Source organism: Corvus moneduloides, chromosome W, assembly GCF_009650955.1.
Source record: "Corvus moneduloides isolate bCorMon1 chromosome W, bCorMon1.pri, whole genome shotgun sequence".
Taxonomy (NCBI): Eukaryota; Metazoa; Chordata; class Aves; order Passeriformes; family Corvidae; genus Corvus; species Corvus moneduloides.
The window spans coordinates 820168-838631 of NC_045510.1; the positions used below are offsets into that span (position 1 = coordinate 820168).

The 18464-nt window shown below is 43.8% G+C and overlaps 1 protein-coding gene across 1 annotated transcript in view; it reads right to left on the bottom strand.

Moving 5' to 3' along the window:
* Positions 1-18464, bottom strand: part of LOC116437453 (ras GTPase-activating protein 1-like) — a 124030-nt gene that overhangs the window by 9130 nt on the left and 96436 nt on the right. The window contains exons 20-21 of the mRNA XM_032095098.1: positions 13437-13523; positions 9333-9400 (exon numbers count right to left, since the gene is read on the bottom strand). Coding sequence (XP_031950989.1) covers positions 9333-9400; positions 13437-13523 — 155 coding nt within the window. The remainder of the gene's footprint in view (positions 1-9332; positions 9401-13436; positions 13524-18464) is intronic.

Below are 18464 nucleotides of genomic sequence, written 5' to 3' on the forward strand. Positions count from 1 at the left end.
ATATGAAGGACTTTCTCCTATCAGGAGAACGGGAGGAGGTGGGAGGGGAAACCACTGAGAAATTACTTAATTTTCTGGCTGGAGGAGGGGATCTTGAAGTGCCTGAAGGGAAGGCACAGGTGATGGAGAGTAAGATTGAATGTTTGGGGCCTATTTTGACTGAAGGCTTGCGGTGTGTTGGCCCAGAGGGGGTCCAGGGAATCTTGGAGATGCCGGTACCCAGGACTGAAGGAGAGCTGTGACAATTTTTAGGATTAATAGGGTATTGCAGGGCCTGGATTAAGGACTTTTTTTCTGTGACTTTTTAAACCCAGATAGCCCCAGTGTTGTGGTATGGACACCAGAAAGACAGCAAAATTTTAGCCAGACTCAGAAAAGGAATTTGAATTGTATGTGGATGTTAAACAGAGCTGTGCCAAAGGAATTCTAGTGCTAAAATGTTTGACCCATTAGCGAGGGGGTGGCCCCATTGTTTGTTCTAAGGGTAACTGTGGCTCTGTTGTCTGAAGAATTGTGCAGCCACAGCTTTGATGGTAACTGATGAGGAAAGGGCAGTCAATAACTAACTCATGTAAGCACAAGTTAACTATTGGGAGACAGCAAATGTTAGTTCAGACAGATGTTAATTACAAAACCTAAGAAGCCAAATTCACCCTAATCTTGTCAAGATAGAGGGGACAAGGATTATCTCAGAGACTGCTGAATCATTCCTCAAAGGACTACGAATGCCCAGGGAGAAAGGTGAAAAGTGCACTGTGAGGAAGACTACTGGTCTTCATCAGAAAGACCCCCGAGGAAGAGGAGAGGCCTTCCTCAGCGCGACCACCAGGACACACAGCGCATGCGTGACCCATATGTTAGTGATATTAATGACTTCTGAGAAATAATTTGTATAACCACACCTGTCCCAAGGAATGTGATGAATATTCATAATTTAACCCTTAATACTATGTTGTAGGGAGCACCGGTATGTGTTTTGGAGGAGCGATCCCCACACACCCGGCGCACCGAATAAAGCAAATACCCACTTCTCTGACTCTGTCTCTGAAGTGTCTCCTGGCCCGGTTTCGGCACGATTCACTGATGGCAGGATTGTTAAAGTCTGACATCATGTTCTAAATGGATGACCAGCACTAGATTGTTAAGTATGAAACCTGTTTAATGGAACAGGAGGGTTTAGAATTGAGAAGCGGGGAAGGGTTTAATCCAGCCTCCTGTTTAACTGGTACTGAGGAAGGAGACCTAAAGGAAACTTGTGACTGTATCCAGGTAACAGATCTCCAGACCCAAGCTAGGGAAGATTTACAGGATACCCCTTGGCCAAATGAGGGAAAGGTATTTATTGATAGATCTTCAAGAGTACTAGTGAAGCAGGGGGAGGGGGGGGAAGCAGAGGTTAAATGATTTGCCAAGAAATTGTTTGTTAAAAGCAATGCCTACAACTTGCTCAACACTTATTGTGCCTATCAAGGCAGGATGAGAAGATATAAGACTATTGATAAAGGGAAGGAATCTTGACCAAAGATCCTGTTTTCAAACCTAAAACTAACTTAAACCAGCCTTGAAGTTTAGACTTGGGCCAGGGACATAAAGAGCATGCGCAGGGAAGCAAAGTAAAAAGTTCAGAATGAGGAAGACCCTTTACTTCATTTGAGGATGACCCTTACTTCATCCCGAAGACCCATGCCCACGACCACCAGACGACACTGTGCAAGAACAACGCAGATGTAAATGACTTTAGCTCATTAGAATACGAGGTGAGGCTAGGCGGGGCTAAGTAATGAATATGTATAAGCGTATTAGGAAACAATGAATATGGAGTTTGTAACCCGATATATATCAAGCTGAATGCAGCTGTTGGCACACATGACTTTGGAGGAACTATCCCCCATGTGTCCCAGCGCTGGAATAAACATACCTACTTTACTACTTATTCCAGTAGTGGAGTCTTTTCCCCATATCAGTAGGAGGAAAACGAGTTACGGGATATGCTATAGCAAAAGGAAGGGAATTGCAAGGGGAAGCTACCATGCACATGGTCAGCACAGATCACAGAACTGTATGCCTTAATAAAAGCCGGCAAATTGTATCAAGGAAAGGTGGTGAATATATTTACAGATTCAAAATATGCATGTGGGATGGTACATGCATTTGGAAAACTGGGAGGAAAGAGGTTTGTTAACCTGCAGGGGGAAAATGTTTGCTCATAAGAGCTCAATTACTCGCCTGTTGGAGGTGGTGATTTTACCAAAAGAGATAGAAATAATACGTTAGGGGACATCAGGCAGGGTACTCAGAAGAGACAATAGGTAAAAAACTGGCCAATGGAGAGGTTCAGAAAGCAGCACTTCTGCCAGAGGTCTCCGGGATCCTCCCTTTGCTCCCTGTGGCTCAGCCGTTGATGGGGGGATGGGGGAGTGGTGGTGGTGTCTTTTCCACCAGAGGAGCAGGAGATAATTAAAAGTGGTGGGGCAGAAGAAGGAGGGGAGAATTGATTTACAATGGACAGTAAACAGTGGATGCCAGGAACTTTGACCCTGCAAATATTAAAACAACTCCATGGGGGGAATCATTTGGGCTCTCGAGGATTGGCAGAGACCTTCCTCAAGATATACTGCTTTGAGTCTTTTTGTTTTAGCAAAACGAGCTATTGAGGGGTGCCTGGCTAAAGTTAATAGCCAGATTACAAAGGAGATTGCAAGGCAGGGGAGTAACCCTGGGCTGTACGTCCTTTCCAAGGATGCCATGCTGGGTGTATTTTGCTGAGATGCCCTGGGCAAGAGGGCTTAGTTGTCCTCTGATAGTGGTATGCCAGCTGACAGGGTGGCCAGAGGCGTTTCTAGTCGTTTCAGCAACTATTTGATCAGTTAACAAATGATTTCTGAATATGTGAAAGGAATGTGGGACTTGTCTTTACAAACAAGCTGTGGGCCTGCTGGTAGATAAAACTAGTACTGAGAGATAAAAGAAACAATGGGAAGCATTCCACTGATTGATGAATGGAAAGAAAGAGATTTGTCTTTACAAATAAACTATAGGTCTGCTGATAAATGAAATTGGATATTGAGAGATGAAAGAAACAATGGGAAGAACCATAAATTCCATAAGAATTAAAATAAAGGGGGAGGTTATACATTAGAAGGGACTCTTAGGCATTTCGGGAAGTCTGTACCTCTCAAGTACCTCAGCCAATGGGGAAAGAGAGAGGGAAATGCAGTCGGGAAACTAGGATAAATAGGAGGCTGCGTCCTGTAACAATTTGAGAGACCCCAGGGGAATGCCCCATGGCCTCTTCCTTTATTCAAATAAAGTTACAGGACTCCTCTGTCTCCTTTTTGGACATAAACCTCTGGTGCTTGTGGATTAATTTTCCTGACATATGGGATTGTGAAGACAGTGGACTTGGACAGGGGAACTGTTGGGGTATTAGGAGCTCTCCTTGTTGTTTTTTTTTTCTGTTAAAGGAATTTTCCCCATACATGTTGCTAGGGGGACAAATGGCTGGGTACTTCAGAAAAACAAAAGAGCTGGCTACTCTTTTGTTTCACCTGGATGTGTGGGCAGTCGGTCTCCAGCAGAGAGGGAGGCTGCTTTCTTCGGCTGCTTTTCCTTCTGCTGGAGCAGCCCCGGGATCCCAAAGCCCACCTTCCCCGCCCCGCTGGGAGCCGGGCTGTGGCCCCCTGCCCCGCCGCTGCTTTGAGCCTTCCCTGCGTTGTAGCCCTGCTCGCCCTGCCCAGACCTCCGGGGGGTTCTCCGTTTGGATACATCTCGTCTGCCATCCGGGATTTGTGCTCATCCCTGCCACTCCAGCCTGCCGTTCCAGCTTGCTGTTCCCGAGGGTCCGGCCGGACACCGGGATCGGCTGCCCAGGGGTTTGTGAAGCTTTTTTGTTCCATCCCTTCCTGGGATCCCAGGCCACCAGTGTCGCGTGTTCCCCGAGCTCGCTCCGGAACACCCCCTGCAGCGGCGGGGGAACCATCGCACCTGCCCTGCTCACCGGGAGCCGCCAGCGCCCCTGCCGGCTGCAAGCGGAACTGCACCAAAGGGGAAAGGGCCTGACAGCCGAGAAGGCTGGGACTGGGTTTGTGATTGCTGTTACTGCCAGAGTTATTGTTGTTTGTTTGACTTGTTATACACATATAGATATATAATAGTAAAGAACTGTTATTCCTATTTTCCACATCTTTGCCTAAAAGCCCCCTGATTTCAAAATTATAATAACTCGGAGGGAAGGGGGGTTGCATCTGCCATTCCAAGGGGGGCTCCTGCCTTCCTTAGCAGACACCTGTCTTTCAAACCAAGACAGGAACTCATTTTGCAGGGGGATCCTTCAAGGGATTATGACTCCTTTGAGAATTCAGTGGGACCTCCATACCCCCTGGCACCCTCAGAATTAAGGTCAAATAGGATGAATGGAGAAATAAAGAAACACCTTTTGAAGCTGGTGACAGAAACTAAGATGCCATGGTTATAGCTTTTGCCATTAGCTTTGGCAAGAATGAGAGCCAAACCCCAAGGAGATATTAAATTATTTCCAATTCATTTAATGTTTGTGATTCTTACCCTGTTAATTTTCAATGTGGCAGGGAGGTGAAGATGTATATTTAAACCAGTATGTGGCCAGAATACTGTGTGTAGTGAAATCTCTGAAGACGCTGCCTTTGGACTTTGCTGTTCATTACATCCAACCAGGACTGCAGGAACAGCAGTCAGCACAGCTGAACACAGGTGGACCCATCCCACTCGAGTCAAGGTCTCTAAAACCCCAGAGATTTTGACTTCTCAGCAGGAGGAAAAGGATGGGAGACCTTGGCTATCAGTAGCCACAGATCATCTACAAGGACCTCTAGCGATTAGTGGGCTAATATGAACTGTCATTGTCTACTTTATGCTGTTTCTCTGTATTTGCTTGCCCCACCTGGTGCAGGGGCCAGATGTGGAAAAGGGAGGGGGTGTTTCAAATGTTAATCTTTATACCATGCCACGTTGTTAAAAGAGGTTAACTTAATAATAACTAGGGTTTGTTGTTGCTGCCTGTTCCGAGCTTTTCTGTCATGTGCTCTGAACCCCCTTGTTCCAAACGCGGGCAAAACCAAATGTAACTCAAAATCTTTAGCAGTGTCTGATTGGCCAGTCACCCCGGGTCTGCCCCCAGTCCTCCCCTTTCCCCTTCTCCGAATAAAAGAAAGGACCAAGGCGGGGGCCCGCCCTCTTTGGCTTTGCAACTCTTTCTGCGAACATCTTGTCGTCTGTTTCTTTTTGAAAGCTTCTAATTGCGGGAAATTAGGCAAGCTGAGAGCTATATTTCTCCCTCTTTGCTTCTGCTGGTGATATCAGCTTTGCAGCTAATACATTTACCGCTTTTAGAGCTACTGAAATGCTAGATTGCCTGTGCTACCTCTCTAGGCTGCCCGAGGCTTTCTAAGGCATTGAACCATGAGCCTAGCCGGTAAAAAGCTGAAAGTATACCTCCTCAGTTTGTAAAGACAAATTGAGAAATAAGAAGAGGAGGGATTGATAGGACAGATGTGTGCTAATGTCTTTACAAACAATTCCATGGGTGAAGGTATGGGTGTTAACGTTTTTGAAATGGATCTTAATGTCTCTACTAACTTCAACATGCAGGTTTGTTGCAGAGCCCAGACAGCTTGGCTTCTGAAAGAGACAAGTGGGTCTGCACAAGCCTGAGTTTCTGAACTTTGGGGGAAAATGACAGGTTCAAGGGGGGATATGTGATAGGCGGTTTGGGAGGCTGGACTTTCCTAGTACCTCAGCCAATGGGGAAAGGAAGAGGGCAACATGTGGCCGGGAGTTTAGGATAAAAGGAGGCTGCATCCTCCAAAACCTCAAGAGAGAAAACCCTGCTGGCATGTGCCCCAGTGGACTCTCTCCCTTAATTCGAATAAAATTGCAGGACTCCTCTGTCTCCTTTATGGACACTGGCTTTTCATAGCGTGATTTTCCATACAGAAAGAATCACCATATACAAGGCCATGGTTCTTAAATGCGTTCCCCAAAGTGTGTATGAAAACTATTAAAGGGAGAAAGGAACTTTCAGACTGACTCAAGCCTTCTCATTTAGTGTAGCTTAAAGAGAGAGGACAGAAAACTTGCTATGTCTGAAAAGCTGCCTCTAAAGGCAAAAAAGGAAAAGAATTTTCCCCAAAGGCTTTCTGACACAAGTGATTTCTGATTTCTTCCTATTTTCAAACCAGCATTTTACAGGTAAAATTGAGAAGGCATTAGGGAGGGAAGGAGGAGAAACAATGGCTAGTGGGAACCAAATGCCTTCTAGGTTGGGACAACTTTGCCAAAAAAAAAAAAAAAAAAAAAAAAAAATAAACCAGGGGAAAAGATGACACAAAGATGAAGTATAACATATGCAAACTTTTTAAAACTATGTAACTCAGATATCCCCATATTTTAGTGCTACATTTTTCCCATCAGTAGTTTATACCTTTCCTTTCTTCCTCCCACAAGGATGTATTAAGGTTTTGGTAGTGGGCGGCTACAGAGGTGACTTATTTGAGAATCTGCTGGAAGTGTCCCCCATGTCCGTTATAGCCAGTTCCAGTTGGCTCCAAGACAGACCCACCACTTGCCAAGGCTGTGGTAGCACATCTGTGATAATATACTTAAGAAGGGGGAAAGAAAACCAAACCTTTCTGCAGAAGAGCTGATAGAGCAGAGGAGTGAGAATATGTGAGAGGAACAACTCTGCAGACAATAAGGTTAGTGAAGGAGGGGCAGGAGGTACTCCAGATGCTGGAGCTGAGGTTCCCCTGTAGCCCATGGTGCAGACCATGGTGAGGCAGCTGTGCTCCTGCAGCCCAGGGAGGTCCATGGTGGAGCAGAGATCCACTTGCAGCCCATGGAGGAGACCCATGCCAGAGCAGCTGGATGTGCCCAAAGGATATTGTGACCCCATGGAGAGCCTGTGCTAGAGCAGGCTCCTTTCTGGACCTGTGAACCCTTGGAGAGAAGAGCCCATGCTGGAGCAGGTTTGCTGGCAGGACTTGTGACCCTTTGGGGGACCCATGCTGGAGCAGGCTGTGCCTGAAGGACTGCAGCCTATGGGAAGGACCCACATTGGAGAAGTTTCTGAAGGACTGTCTCCCATGCCATGGAATGGCAGAGACAACGTGATGGACTGACCACAACCTCCATCCCCCTGTGCCACTGGGAGGCAGGGGGAAGAGAAAATAGGGAGTTGTCGTGGTTTCACCCCAGCCAGCAGCTAAGCCCCACACATCCTCGCTCACTCTGCCCACCAGTGGGATTGTGGAGAGAATCAGAAGGATAAAAAGTGTGAAAACTTGTGAGTTGAAATAAAGGCAGTTTAATAGGGAAAGCCAAAGCCATGCATACAAGCAAAGCAAAACAAGGAATTCATTCATCCTTTCCCATGGGCAGGCAGGTGTTCAGCCATCTCCAGAGAGCAGGACCCTATCATGTGCAACGGTTACTTGGAAAGACAAATGCCATCACTCCAAACGTCCCCTCCCTTCTTCCTTCTTCCCTCAGCTTTATATACTGAGCATGATGTCATATGGTCTGGAATATCCCTTTGGTCAGTTTGGGTCACCTGTCCCAACTGTGTCTCTTTCCAACCTCCCATGCACCCCCAACTTCCTCACCAGTGTGGCAGTATGAAAAGCAGAAAAGGCCTCGGCTCTGTGTAAGCACTGCTCAGCAATAGCAAAAATATCTCTATATTATTAACCCTGTGTTCATCACAAATTCAAAAAGCCCCATACCAGCCACTGGGAAGAAAACAAACTCTACCCCGTCCAAAACCAGCACAGGAGTGAAGTTGAGCCTGGGAAGAAGGAAGGGGTAGAGGGAAGGTGTTTGAGGATTTGGTTTTATTTCTCATTGCCCTACTCTGATTTGATTGGTAATATATTAATTCAATTTCCCTAAGATGAGTCTGTTTTGCCCATGACAGTAATTGCTGAGTGATCTCCCTATCCTTATCTCAGCTATAACTTTTGTTATATTTTCTCTCCCCTGTCCAGCTAATGAGAGATAGAAAGGCTTTGGTGGGTGCCTGGCATCCAGCCAAGGTCTACCCACCACAAAGGAATGCAGCAAAACTTAAAACCTGGAATTCCATCAACACAGCCGTATGCCTGGTACAACAGTAACACACATACTAGCTGTTGCATCTGTAAGACCTCAACTACATTCATAAGTTAAAATGCTCAAAAACAATTCTAGGTATTTAAGCCAACTGCAATGGAATAATCTATGCCCTCACCGTTCACAACAAAGCTCCATGCCAACTTTCAGATATGATCCCTGATGTATGTCAACATCCAAAGCACACCTAAGAACCGTTTAGGAGAATGCTATCTGTTATCACCCAGAACTGTACTGCAGATCAGAATTGCAATTTTGCAGTCCTGTTCTAGCAAACAGGAATAGTCCCTGTCACTGCTTTATTTACTGATAGAGATGCACTTTACAAAGAGAGCATCAAAACCCAGGATAATGCTTTTGTACTGGGCCTGGCTAGGACAGAGTTAATTTTCTTCAGGGCAGCTCATATGGAGCAGTTTTAGATTTTTGACCAAAACAGTACTGATAGCAGACTAACATTATAGCTTTTGCTGAACGATGTTTATACAGCATCAAGGCTGCCTCTGTTTTTCACTCTGCCCCTCCAATGAATAGACTGGGGGTGAGCAATAGGCTGGGATTAGACAGAACAGGGCAGATGATCTGAACTAACCAAAGAGATATTCCATAACATATAACATCATGCTCAGCAATAAAAGGGGAAAGAGGGGGGTTTTATGGGTATCAGCCATCTTTTGTTTAGGAATTGGCTGGGCATTGGTCTACACATGGGAGGTAGTATGATTGCCTTTGCATCACTTGTTTAGTTCTATTACATTTATCCTTTACTTATTAAACATTTATATATTTTTTGTTTGTTTTATCTTGACCCCCAAATTTTCTTGTTTTTATTCTTTCTTTCCTCTTCCCCCATCCCACTGAGGGTGGAGAAAAAGTGAGCAAGTGACTGTGATGCTTTATCTGCCAAACAGGATTAACCCACAACAGTTTTCTTTATGAATCACTTTAACATTCACTTTCTCTGTCTTTTTTTTTTTAACTTTAAAACAAGACTTTGGGCATAAACATTGTCTAATCTTTAAGAGTGAGAAGTGTATGCTGGCTGCCTTAGGGAGAAAGTCAATCCATTGATATGATTAACATGATTTTGCACAGTGTTCAAATGACTTAATATTTTCCTAAATTAGGCACTAAAGTAAGTTCATGCCTATTACTACATAAAGTATGAATTCAGTCTGAAGCATAGTCACCTGAGATGATATTAAACATCCTCGGGTTCAGGATAGCAGGACAAATCAGTCGAAGAAAAACAAAGCCACTGAAATGGAAAAAAAAAAAGAAATTGTATTTTGTTCAATAATAAAGCTATCATAAAATTAATGTAAACTTATGTAGTCTTTAGGCATTTAAGTCAGTGTGGGTGGAAATCTTTGTGAGATGACAACCAACCAGCCTGTGCTTCATGTTTGTTAATTAAAAATGTCTTGTTATGATTTCAACTATGATAAAAAACAAAATAAAACCAGACATATTGATTTCCTAATTAAGGTGAACTTCCAAAACTACCTGGGAAAAGCTTAACTGTAAAGCCATACTGAAGTCTGCAGTCTAAGACCACACTGGCTTTAAAAAGGGGGAGCACTTCATCTCCTGCCTCCTACAAGTGTTGCACTGTCTACTACCACAAGTAATTCATCCTGCAGACACTCATTTCCCCAAGCCAACATAAGGAGAGCAAGAGTGCACAGTAACAATGGAACCTCTCTTTTGGCAGCAACATGGCCTTAGTTCAGCTTGAACCAATCCATCTCCGAATAACAGTATGCCAGTATCCTAGAAGAATAATACTGGATCAGCTACTTTCTTCACAGAAGTAATTGCTGCCACCCAGACAATCTAGAAAGCTAGGGAAAAGTACTCCATTTGACTGCAGAACTAGGAACTTATTAAACAGAAACCTAAATTGTTGTGTTGGTTTTGCACGATCTGGTTCTTGGGAGTGGGGGGGCCACAGAGGTGGCTTCTGTGAGAAGCTGCTGGAAGCTTCTACCATGTCCGGCAGAGCCAATCCCTGATGGCTCCAAAGATGGACATGCTGCTGGCCAAGGCTGGGCCAATTAGAAATGGTGGTAATGCCTCTGTGATAACATATTTAAAAAGAAATCAAAACAAAGTTTGTGGTGCAGTTTTAATTCTAGCCAAGAAGAGGAGGAGGTGAGAACATGTGAGAAGAACAACTCTGCAGACACCAAGGTCAGTGAAGAAGGAGGGGGAGGAGGTGATCCAGGCGCTGGAGCCGAAATTCCTCTGCAGGCCGTGGTGATGACCGTGGTGATGACCATGGTGAAGCAGGTTGTCCCCCTGCAGCACATGGGGGTCCACAGGGGATGCAGAGATCCACTTGCAGCCTCTGGGGGAGGTGCTCACACTGGAGTGGGTGGATGCCTAGAGGAGGCTGTGAGCCTGTGTGAGACCTGTGGAGAGAGGGGCCCTGCTCCCAGACTGGAGCAGCCTGTCCTTGAAGGACTGCACTCCGTGGAAGAGTGACCCACGCCGCAGCAGTTTGAGGTGTACTGCTGTCCGTGGGATGGACTCGTTGCAGCCATTTTGGGAGGACTGTTACTCGTGAGATGGAGCCATGTCAAAAAAGTTCATGGAGAACTGTCTCCTGTGGGAGGGACCCCACGGTGCAGCAGGGGAACGACTCCTCCCCCTGAGCAGTGAGAGAAACCATGGGTGATAAACTGCTCAAAACCCCCAGTCCGTCTCCCTGTGCTGTCAGTGGGAAGGAGGGAGGGGTTGGGGGGGAGGGAAAGGTGTTTTTAAGGGCTTATTTTACTTCTCATTATCCTGCCCTGATTTTGTTAGTAATAAATTCACTTTATATCTCTAAGTTGAGCCTGTTTTGCCCTTGATGATAATTGATGAGTGTTTTCTCCCGGTCCTTATCTCAACTCATGAACCCCTCGTAATATTTTCTCTCCTCTGTCCAGTTGCAGGGGAGGGTGAGTGAGCAGCTTTCATGGGTGCCTGGTGTCCAGACAGTGCCAAATCATGACAATTTTCCTTCAGTTTAGCATGAGAAAAATCTAACTTTCTGTTGACAGCTAAAGTAAAAGAAAAATAAAATATCCATTTCAGGTTAACCATAATTCTGGAAGACTGCTTTAAAATGAACTGATATATGGATCAATTAAAGCAATCTAACTCACCTCTCATTTTGTTTAGAGTGCATGGACACTACCAGCAGACTGGTTTTTCGCTACAGCAATACCAAAGTCTGACCTCTTACAAAAGAGTGGAAGTGGACCTTGCACTACCTTGCTTTTAAGTATACAGTGACGGCATTGTCCATTATTAATTGGAAGTGACGCATGTAGCAGTGAGGTTAACACACCTTTCATATGTCCAACACACTTGAATTCCAATATATACTGTTATAGAAGTTTCCTATTTGTCCAAGAACCATGGATTATGGGTTGATAAAACACTCCTGGCCCAGCGTGAAACAAAAATATTTTCTATGAGATGAATTTAAAGCTATGAGGAAGTAAATAATTTTGAAGTCATGGCATGTACATCAATTTCTCCTATAGATGGCCTGAAGACAACTGGGGTATGAACCCAAGATGGACCTTGCAGACACAGAAGATTTGCTGCTTCTTACACTGGTCAAGCTGACTAAATTAGGAATGAGTCAATACCTATGTATGATCCTTTACAAAGAAACAGAAATGGCAGAACTTTCTGAATTTTATAGAAGACAAGCTACCCAGGCACTTAAAAATTATCCACCTATCTTTGAATATGTAATTATTCCTGGACAAAAACCAGTGCAATAAAAGAATATTCTTCACTGGAGGCTGCAAAAAAACCCCACAAAACTGTACTCTAGAGATAAGTCACAAGTATCCACTTATGAAGAGAGAAAGGGACCCAATATTTATAGTATCCAGCAGAGACCCCAGAAAAATTCTCAGTGTAAGCTGTATCACTTAAGGAAAGCCACATGGTGCTCTCTGAAGACGGGAAGAGACGTGGTATTTGCTTCTAAGTTCTACATGCTTGCAATAGACTAGGCCCAACACCTCTGATAAAAGCAGCCTCAATTTGAAGGCTAAACTCCTGCAGAACACTGTTGGCAGGCATTTTATTGAAGATTTTTCTTCATTAAGATCTTGAGTCACTATTGTTATGAACACTAAATGACAGAGAAATAAGCATGGAAGGTACTGTACTAAGTACACTAAGTGAAACTCTGGGGAAGGAAGGGCTCCCATATCTTCATTTCTGTCTCCAGCCAAAATGATAAACAAGACCCAATGACAAATGATCTGGAAGACACTGTTCCACTGTTCCATGGGAGATTAACCTCAGCAAATCAGGTCAGTACCAGATATTGGTCTACTAGAAAGCTAGGTTTGCAAAAAAATGGTAATGCAAATGTAGAAGAGATGTAGCTTTGAAACCTTTAAATCCCCAGTGACATTTAGAACAAGTGTCAAGACCTCATTTTTGTCAAAGGTTTTTTTGACCTGCACTAGCAACTGATAGTGTTAAAGGAAGAACTATTTATTAAATTGATTTATGAATGCAGACTGGAGTTTTTGTACTCAGTGCCAGTTCAAAGGAGTCAGGTTCAGTAGCCTGCAACATTTTTACAGAGGCTCTGGAATGTTTCAACATGATTGGGATGGAGCAGAGAAATAAAACAAAACTGGGACAGCATAAAAGTACATATTTTCCAAAATTAATGCTGATTCCAAGTAATCAGCACAGGGAGCCTTCATTGATGCAGAAAACTATATATTCCAATGCAGAAAGTACCTCAGTGAAATCTAATGACAGTCCACTCACCTTTCTGAGAAGGTATTAGTTTCCTTAACATGTTATGTCTGCACTTTAAAGGATGTTTATCTCAGCATGTGTAAGGTTTTTCCAGTAATTAACACACACTACATAGGAGTCCCTGGATAAGGCACAGTCCTCCCAGATGACATGACAGGAACATAATCATTAGAGGATATAAAAGGTTAGCTATCACTTTGAGAGAACTTTTCCCCAAGATCTTAGATTAAATAAATTAACAAAATACAAGTAAATTCAAAGCTATTAAATATAGCTATACTGACCTCTATACTAGACTGTTAGCAAGTCTCCAACATGACTAAGAATCTAGCAGATCCTTAATTGAGATATCATGCCCCAGTGCCACAATAATATTAAATATCCTTTAATCTATATAAATACTAAAAACTTTTGTCACTAAAAGAAAAAATTGATAAGCACACTGAAGCATGACAGTAATAAGATAATAAAATATTATTTTCAGCATAAAATGACAAGTAACTTACCTAACAACTCTTGTTCTCATTGTGGTATTAGCTGGCCACTTGTTTTGAACAGACTTCTGCAAGCATCCATAAATATATCTCAACGTCCTGTAAAAAAAATAACTAATGAATAATTTCATTTAAAAATTTTAATGAGTAAAAATAGGTGGTCAGAAAGCATCTAGTCCAATCTCCTCCAATTCAGACATAAGCTGTAAATTAATTTAAAATCTGCTATAACAGCCCATTTACAAATGGCAAATAAAGTCCTTGACTAATGCACTACTCTATTTGTGAAGGTAAAATTCTGATAAATCATGTATGCATTAAATGTTTTATAATACCTTTTTTCCTATTTCCCTAGGTAACATTTCCTTTTTAAAAAAAAAGGTTTGGTTTGGTGGCTTTTTTCCTTGATTTCTTTTTTTCCACTTTTTACCTGAATGAATAATAATTTGTGCATCCATCACTAGAGGTCAGGTGTTTAAAAATAGTTACGCAATAGTCCTCTCCTATTAAAAAAACAGGAGCCCTCTGGTTTATTTCAGAAAATGTTGAGATGCACTATATACTTAACAGGATGAAGCTTTTAAAACTAACCTTGCTATCACTGACACAAAAGAACTTTCTGTGCTGTTCTGCGGTGGGTTGACCATGGCCAGCAGCTAAGCCCCCACTCAGTCACATGATCACTTCCCCTCAGCAGAATAGGGAAAAAAATAAAAAAATCACAGAATCATTTAGGTTAGAAAAGAACTCCAAGATCAAGTCCAACCAGTAACCTAACACTGCCAAGTCCACCATTAAACCACATCCTTAAGTGACACATCTACATGCCTTTAAATACCTCTAGGGATGGTGATTCCACCACTTCCTTGGGCAGCCTGTTCCGATGCTTTACAACCCTTTCAGTGAAGAAATTTTTCCTAATATCCAATCTAAATCTCCACTGTCACAACTTGAGGCCATTTCCTCTCATCACTTGCTACTTGAGAAGAGACCGACCCCCACCTGGCTACAACCACCTTTCAGGTAGTTGTAGAGAGTGATAAGGTCTCTCCTGAGCCTCCTTTTCTCCAGGCTAAACAACTCGAGCTCCCTCAGCCATTCCTCATAGGACTTATTCTCCAGCCTCTTCCTCGGCTCTGTTGCCCTCCTCTGGACATGCTCCAGCACCTCAATGTCTTTCTTGTAGTGAGGGGCCAAAAATGGACCCCATGATTCAAGGTGTGGCCTTACCAGTGCCAAGTACAAGAGGAACAATCACTTCCCTGGTCCTGCTGGCCACACTATTTTTGCTACAAGCCAGGATGCCATTGGCATTCTTGGCCACCTGGGCACATGCTGGCTCATGTTCAGCTGGCTGTCAACCAGCACCCCCAGGTCCTTTTCCACTGGGAAGCTTTCCAGCCACTCCAAGCCTGTAGCACTGCTTGGGGTTGTTGCGACCCAAGTGCAGGACCTGGCACTTGGACTTGTTAAATCTCATACAGTTGGCCTCAGCCCATCTATCCAGCCTGTCCGGATCCCTCTGCAGAGCCTTCCTACCCTCAAGCACATCAACAGTTCCACCCAACTTGGTTCCATCTTCAAATGTACAGAAGGGCAAAAGCAAGAAAAACTCACGAGCTGACATAAAGACAGTTTAATAGGCAAAGTAAAAGCTGTGCATGCAAGGAAAGCAAAATAAATTAATTCACTACTTCCCATTGGCAGGCAGGTGTTCAGCCATCTGCAGTAAAGCAGGGCTCCATCGTACATAATGGTTACTTGGGAAGACAAATGCAGTAACTCCAAAATGTGTCTCCTTCATCCTTCTTTCTCTGCAGCTTTATTGCCAAGCAGAACTTCATATCATATGGAATATCCATTTGGTCAGTTGGGGTCAGCCATCCCAGCTGTTTCCCCTCCCAACTTCTTACCCATCTCCAGCCTGCTTGCTGGGGGTAGGGCAGAATGGAGAGAGAAAATACAACCCTCAACACTGTGCAAGCACTGTCCAGCCAAAACATGGATGTGTTATCAACACAGTTTTGTTAGTCACAAATCCAAAAGAGAACACCATTCAGGCTGCTATAAAGAAAATAATCTCCATCTCTTTTTTTCCATGCCATTTGCATAATATGCTTGGGTCGTACACTATCCAGTACATCTTCATTAACCACCACCCCTCCTCCCCATCCTTTAGTATGCATACAGATATCATTTCCTTAGTCTATAGCCCCCCACCCAAAGTGTCCATAAAATGTCCATTCAGTTCACTTTGTCTGTAACCTGGCCTCTGTTTATGGTGGTCACTTGGAACAGAAGTGGTGCGTTGTGTGGAGTCATTTGGCACCAAAGGCAGCTCAGATTGTGTCACTGCTGCACTTGCACTGCTGTTTGCAAAGCTCATCCACCACTACTTCAGGTGGTCCCATTTATAGTACTACTTCTAGCATGCAACTCAAATCATGGGTTACAACAGTTTAATCACATATCCATTACAATCTCCACCCCTGGTCCTTTTGGACCAGGCTATAGAGTTTTGCATCACAATGAACTCCATGCCTTGCCCCTGCTCCAGCATGGATTCTCCATGGGCTGCAGTCCCTTTGGAGGCATACCTGTTCTATCATACACTTATCCACAGACCAGACACTTCAGCTCATACTGGAGTTCCTCCATGTCCAGTATGGCAGCACTAAACCATGGCATGACTTCATTCAGGCCATGATAGTCCACTGTTAGTCTCCACCCTCCGCCAAACTTTTGCAGGCCATATGGAACTATTCAAGAGTGATTGAGTCTTACTGATTAATCCTTGGCTCTCCAATTGATGAATCAGCTTATGAAGGGGAACCACAGAGTCTTGGTTGGTGCAATATTGCCACTAGCTCAATATCATGGTAGCAGTCTGCACCTGCTGCTCTTCAACACAGAGAAAACCCATAACAGAAGGTCCTGCAAGTGGCTGGGCAAAGTAGACAGCTGTTTAACATTAAAAAATGCCCTAGGGTATATCACCATGTCCTGCAGCCATAGGGAGGAGGAGAGAAGATCTAGCAGGCAGGAATTGTGCAGCAAGATTGATTTATTGAATTATTTTACAAACTCTTTTATAGACTTTTTTCTTCATAGTCTAATTGGACAAAGATCAGCCACCCCTTGGGGGTGATAGGCTAGAATCCTAAAACAACTATTGTCAAAATATTTTTCTACTGTACTATAAACAAGACTTCTCAAGGTTGCAGGTGTTTGGTTGTTTACAGAACTCTGCTACTATCTCTGTGAGAGAGAAAAAGTCTCTCACGGACTTAGAAAATAGCAAGAAAATCCGTGCTAGCAGCATTTTTGTATCCACAGTTTAACCTTCTTTGCATCCACAGCAGCTACACCAAAGGCCCACTGTAGGTACAAAAATGCTGTTAGTGAGGATTTTCTTGCTATTTTCTAAGTCCGTGAGAGACTTTTCTCTCTCACAGAAGAGGTAGCAGGGAATGTAAACAACCAAGCCACCTGCAACCTTGAAAAGTCTTGTTTATGGTATAGTAGAAAAATAGTTTGATAATGGATGTTTTAAGATTTTAGCCAATCACCCCCAAGGGGTGGCTGGTCCTTTGTCCAATTAGACTATGAAGAAAAAAGTCTATAAAAGAGTTTGTAAAATAATTAAATCAATCAATCTTGCTGCACAATTCCTGCCTGCTGGATCTTCTCCTCCTCCTCCTCCCTATGGCTGCGGGACACGGTGATATACCGTAGGAACCAGGCCTGCGGTAATAGGCCCACCACTACCCTTTTAGATCTTTGAAATATCCTCTCCTGAAATAGTCTGTACCAAGGATACATGGACTCTCCAGGTCAGTCACAATAGGATACTTCAGTCACTTATTCCCTGTGAGGCTCACCACAGCTTCAAACACAAATTGTTGGGATCCCCTTGTTATTCTAGAAATCCAGATGGGTTTCATCCCCTTGGACCCTAATGGCATTAGGGTACACTGTGTACCCATGTCCACCAAAACCTTATACTCTCATGGGTCTGATGTGCCAGGTCATCGAATCCACACAGTCCAATAAAACCAGTTGACCCTTTCCTCTGCTTGACCCCTCTCTTCTTGGTTGGAGCATTCATTACCCAACTCCTGTAATTGTAAACCAGAAGTCCCTTCATTAGGACCAGAAGTCCCTTCATTAGGATCAGAAGGAGGATCAACCCTTCTACTCTGTCTGGGGAATTGCTCAACAGCAACTGGAGCAGTAATCATTTCTGAATGGAGCTTTTCTGGCTGGTGCTTTTCCTTGCAATTCACATATATGGTCTAGGTTTGAGGTAGGTGCAATGCCCCAGTTCATGTCTTCCCTGTGGTTGCAGAGCTAGAATCACAGGGTGGCATATAGTGTGGACCCACAGTTTCCCTTTCCCTTGAGCAGAGAAAAGCTGATTTCATATGGCACTCTTGATAGCCGAGACACCAAACTGTAAGGGTAAGGAGAAAGGGATATTCTCTTAAGAGCACCAGAGCTGGCAGATCAATTTTTCCACAGTTGGTGCATCGATGTCTGTCTATTATCACCAGGGTGCTGGTGCACAACATTGGTGTGTTCCATACAAGCTTCTGCCACATGGACTGGAAATACAGGACTTCATCCAGATCTTTGGAGGCCTGCTTATTGTTCAGATTGCTGTAGGTCACCACCATCACTAAATTCCTCAGATACCGAATACCCTCCTCAAACATGGTCCACTTGCCTCAGTAGTTTACAAGACTTTCTTTGAGGGAATACCTTGTCTTCACACTTGACAGGAGCCACTTCCAGAGGCTGTGGATTGCTGCCCATCTTTCTGTCCCTTTGTTGATTTCATGGTCCCTTGCTAGCGATCCCAGTTGCTGGTCTTGTCTACCTTCTATAATTCCTGATTGTTGGACCCAATATTCCAGCATTGGAGCAACTAGGTCATAATTTGCTCATCTGGCTGGTGACCATAATCTTTCCACATATCTCTCAGTTCACTCAAGGATAGAAACCATGTGATTTCTGATTCATTTATGATTTCAGTCTCTT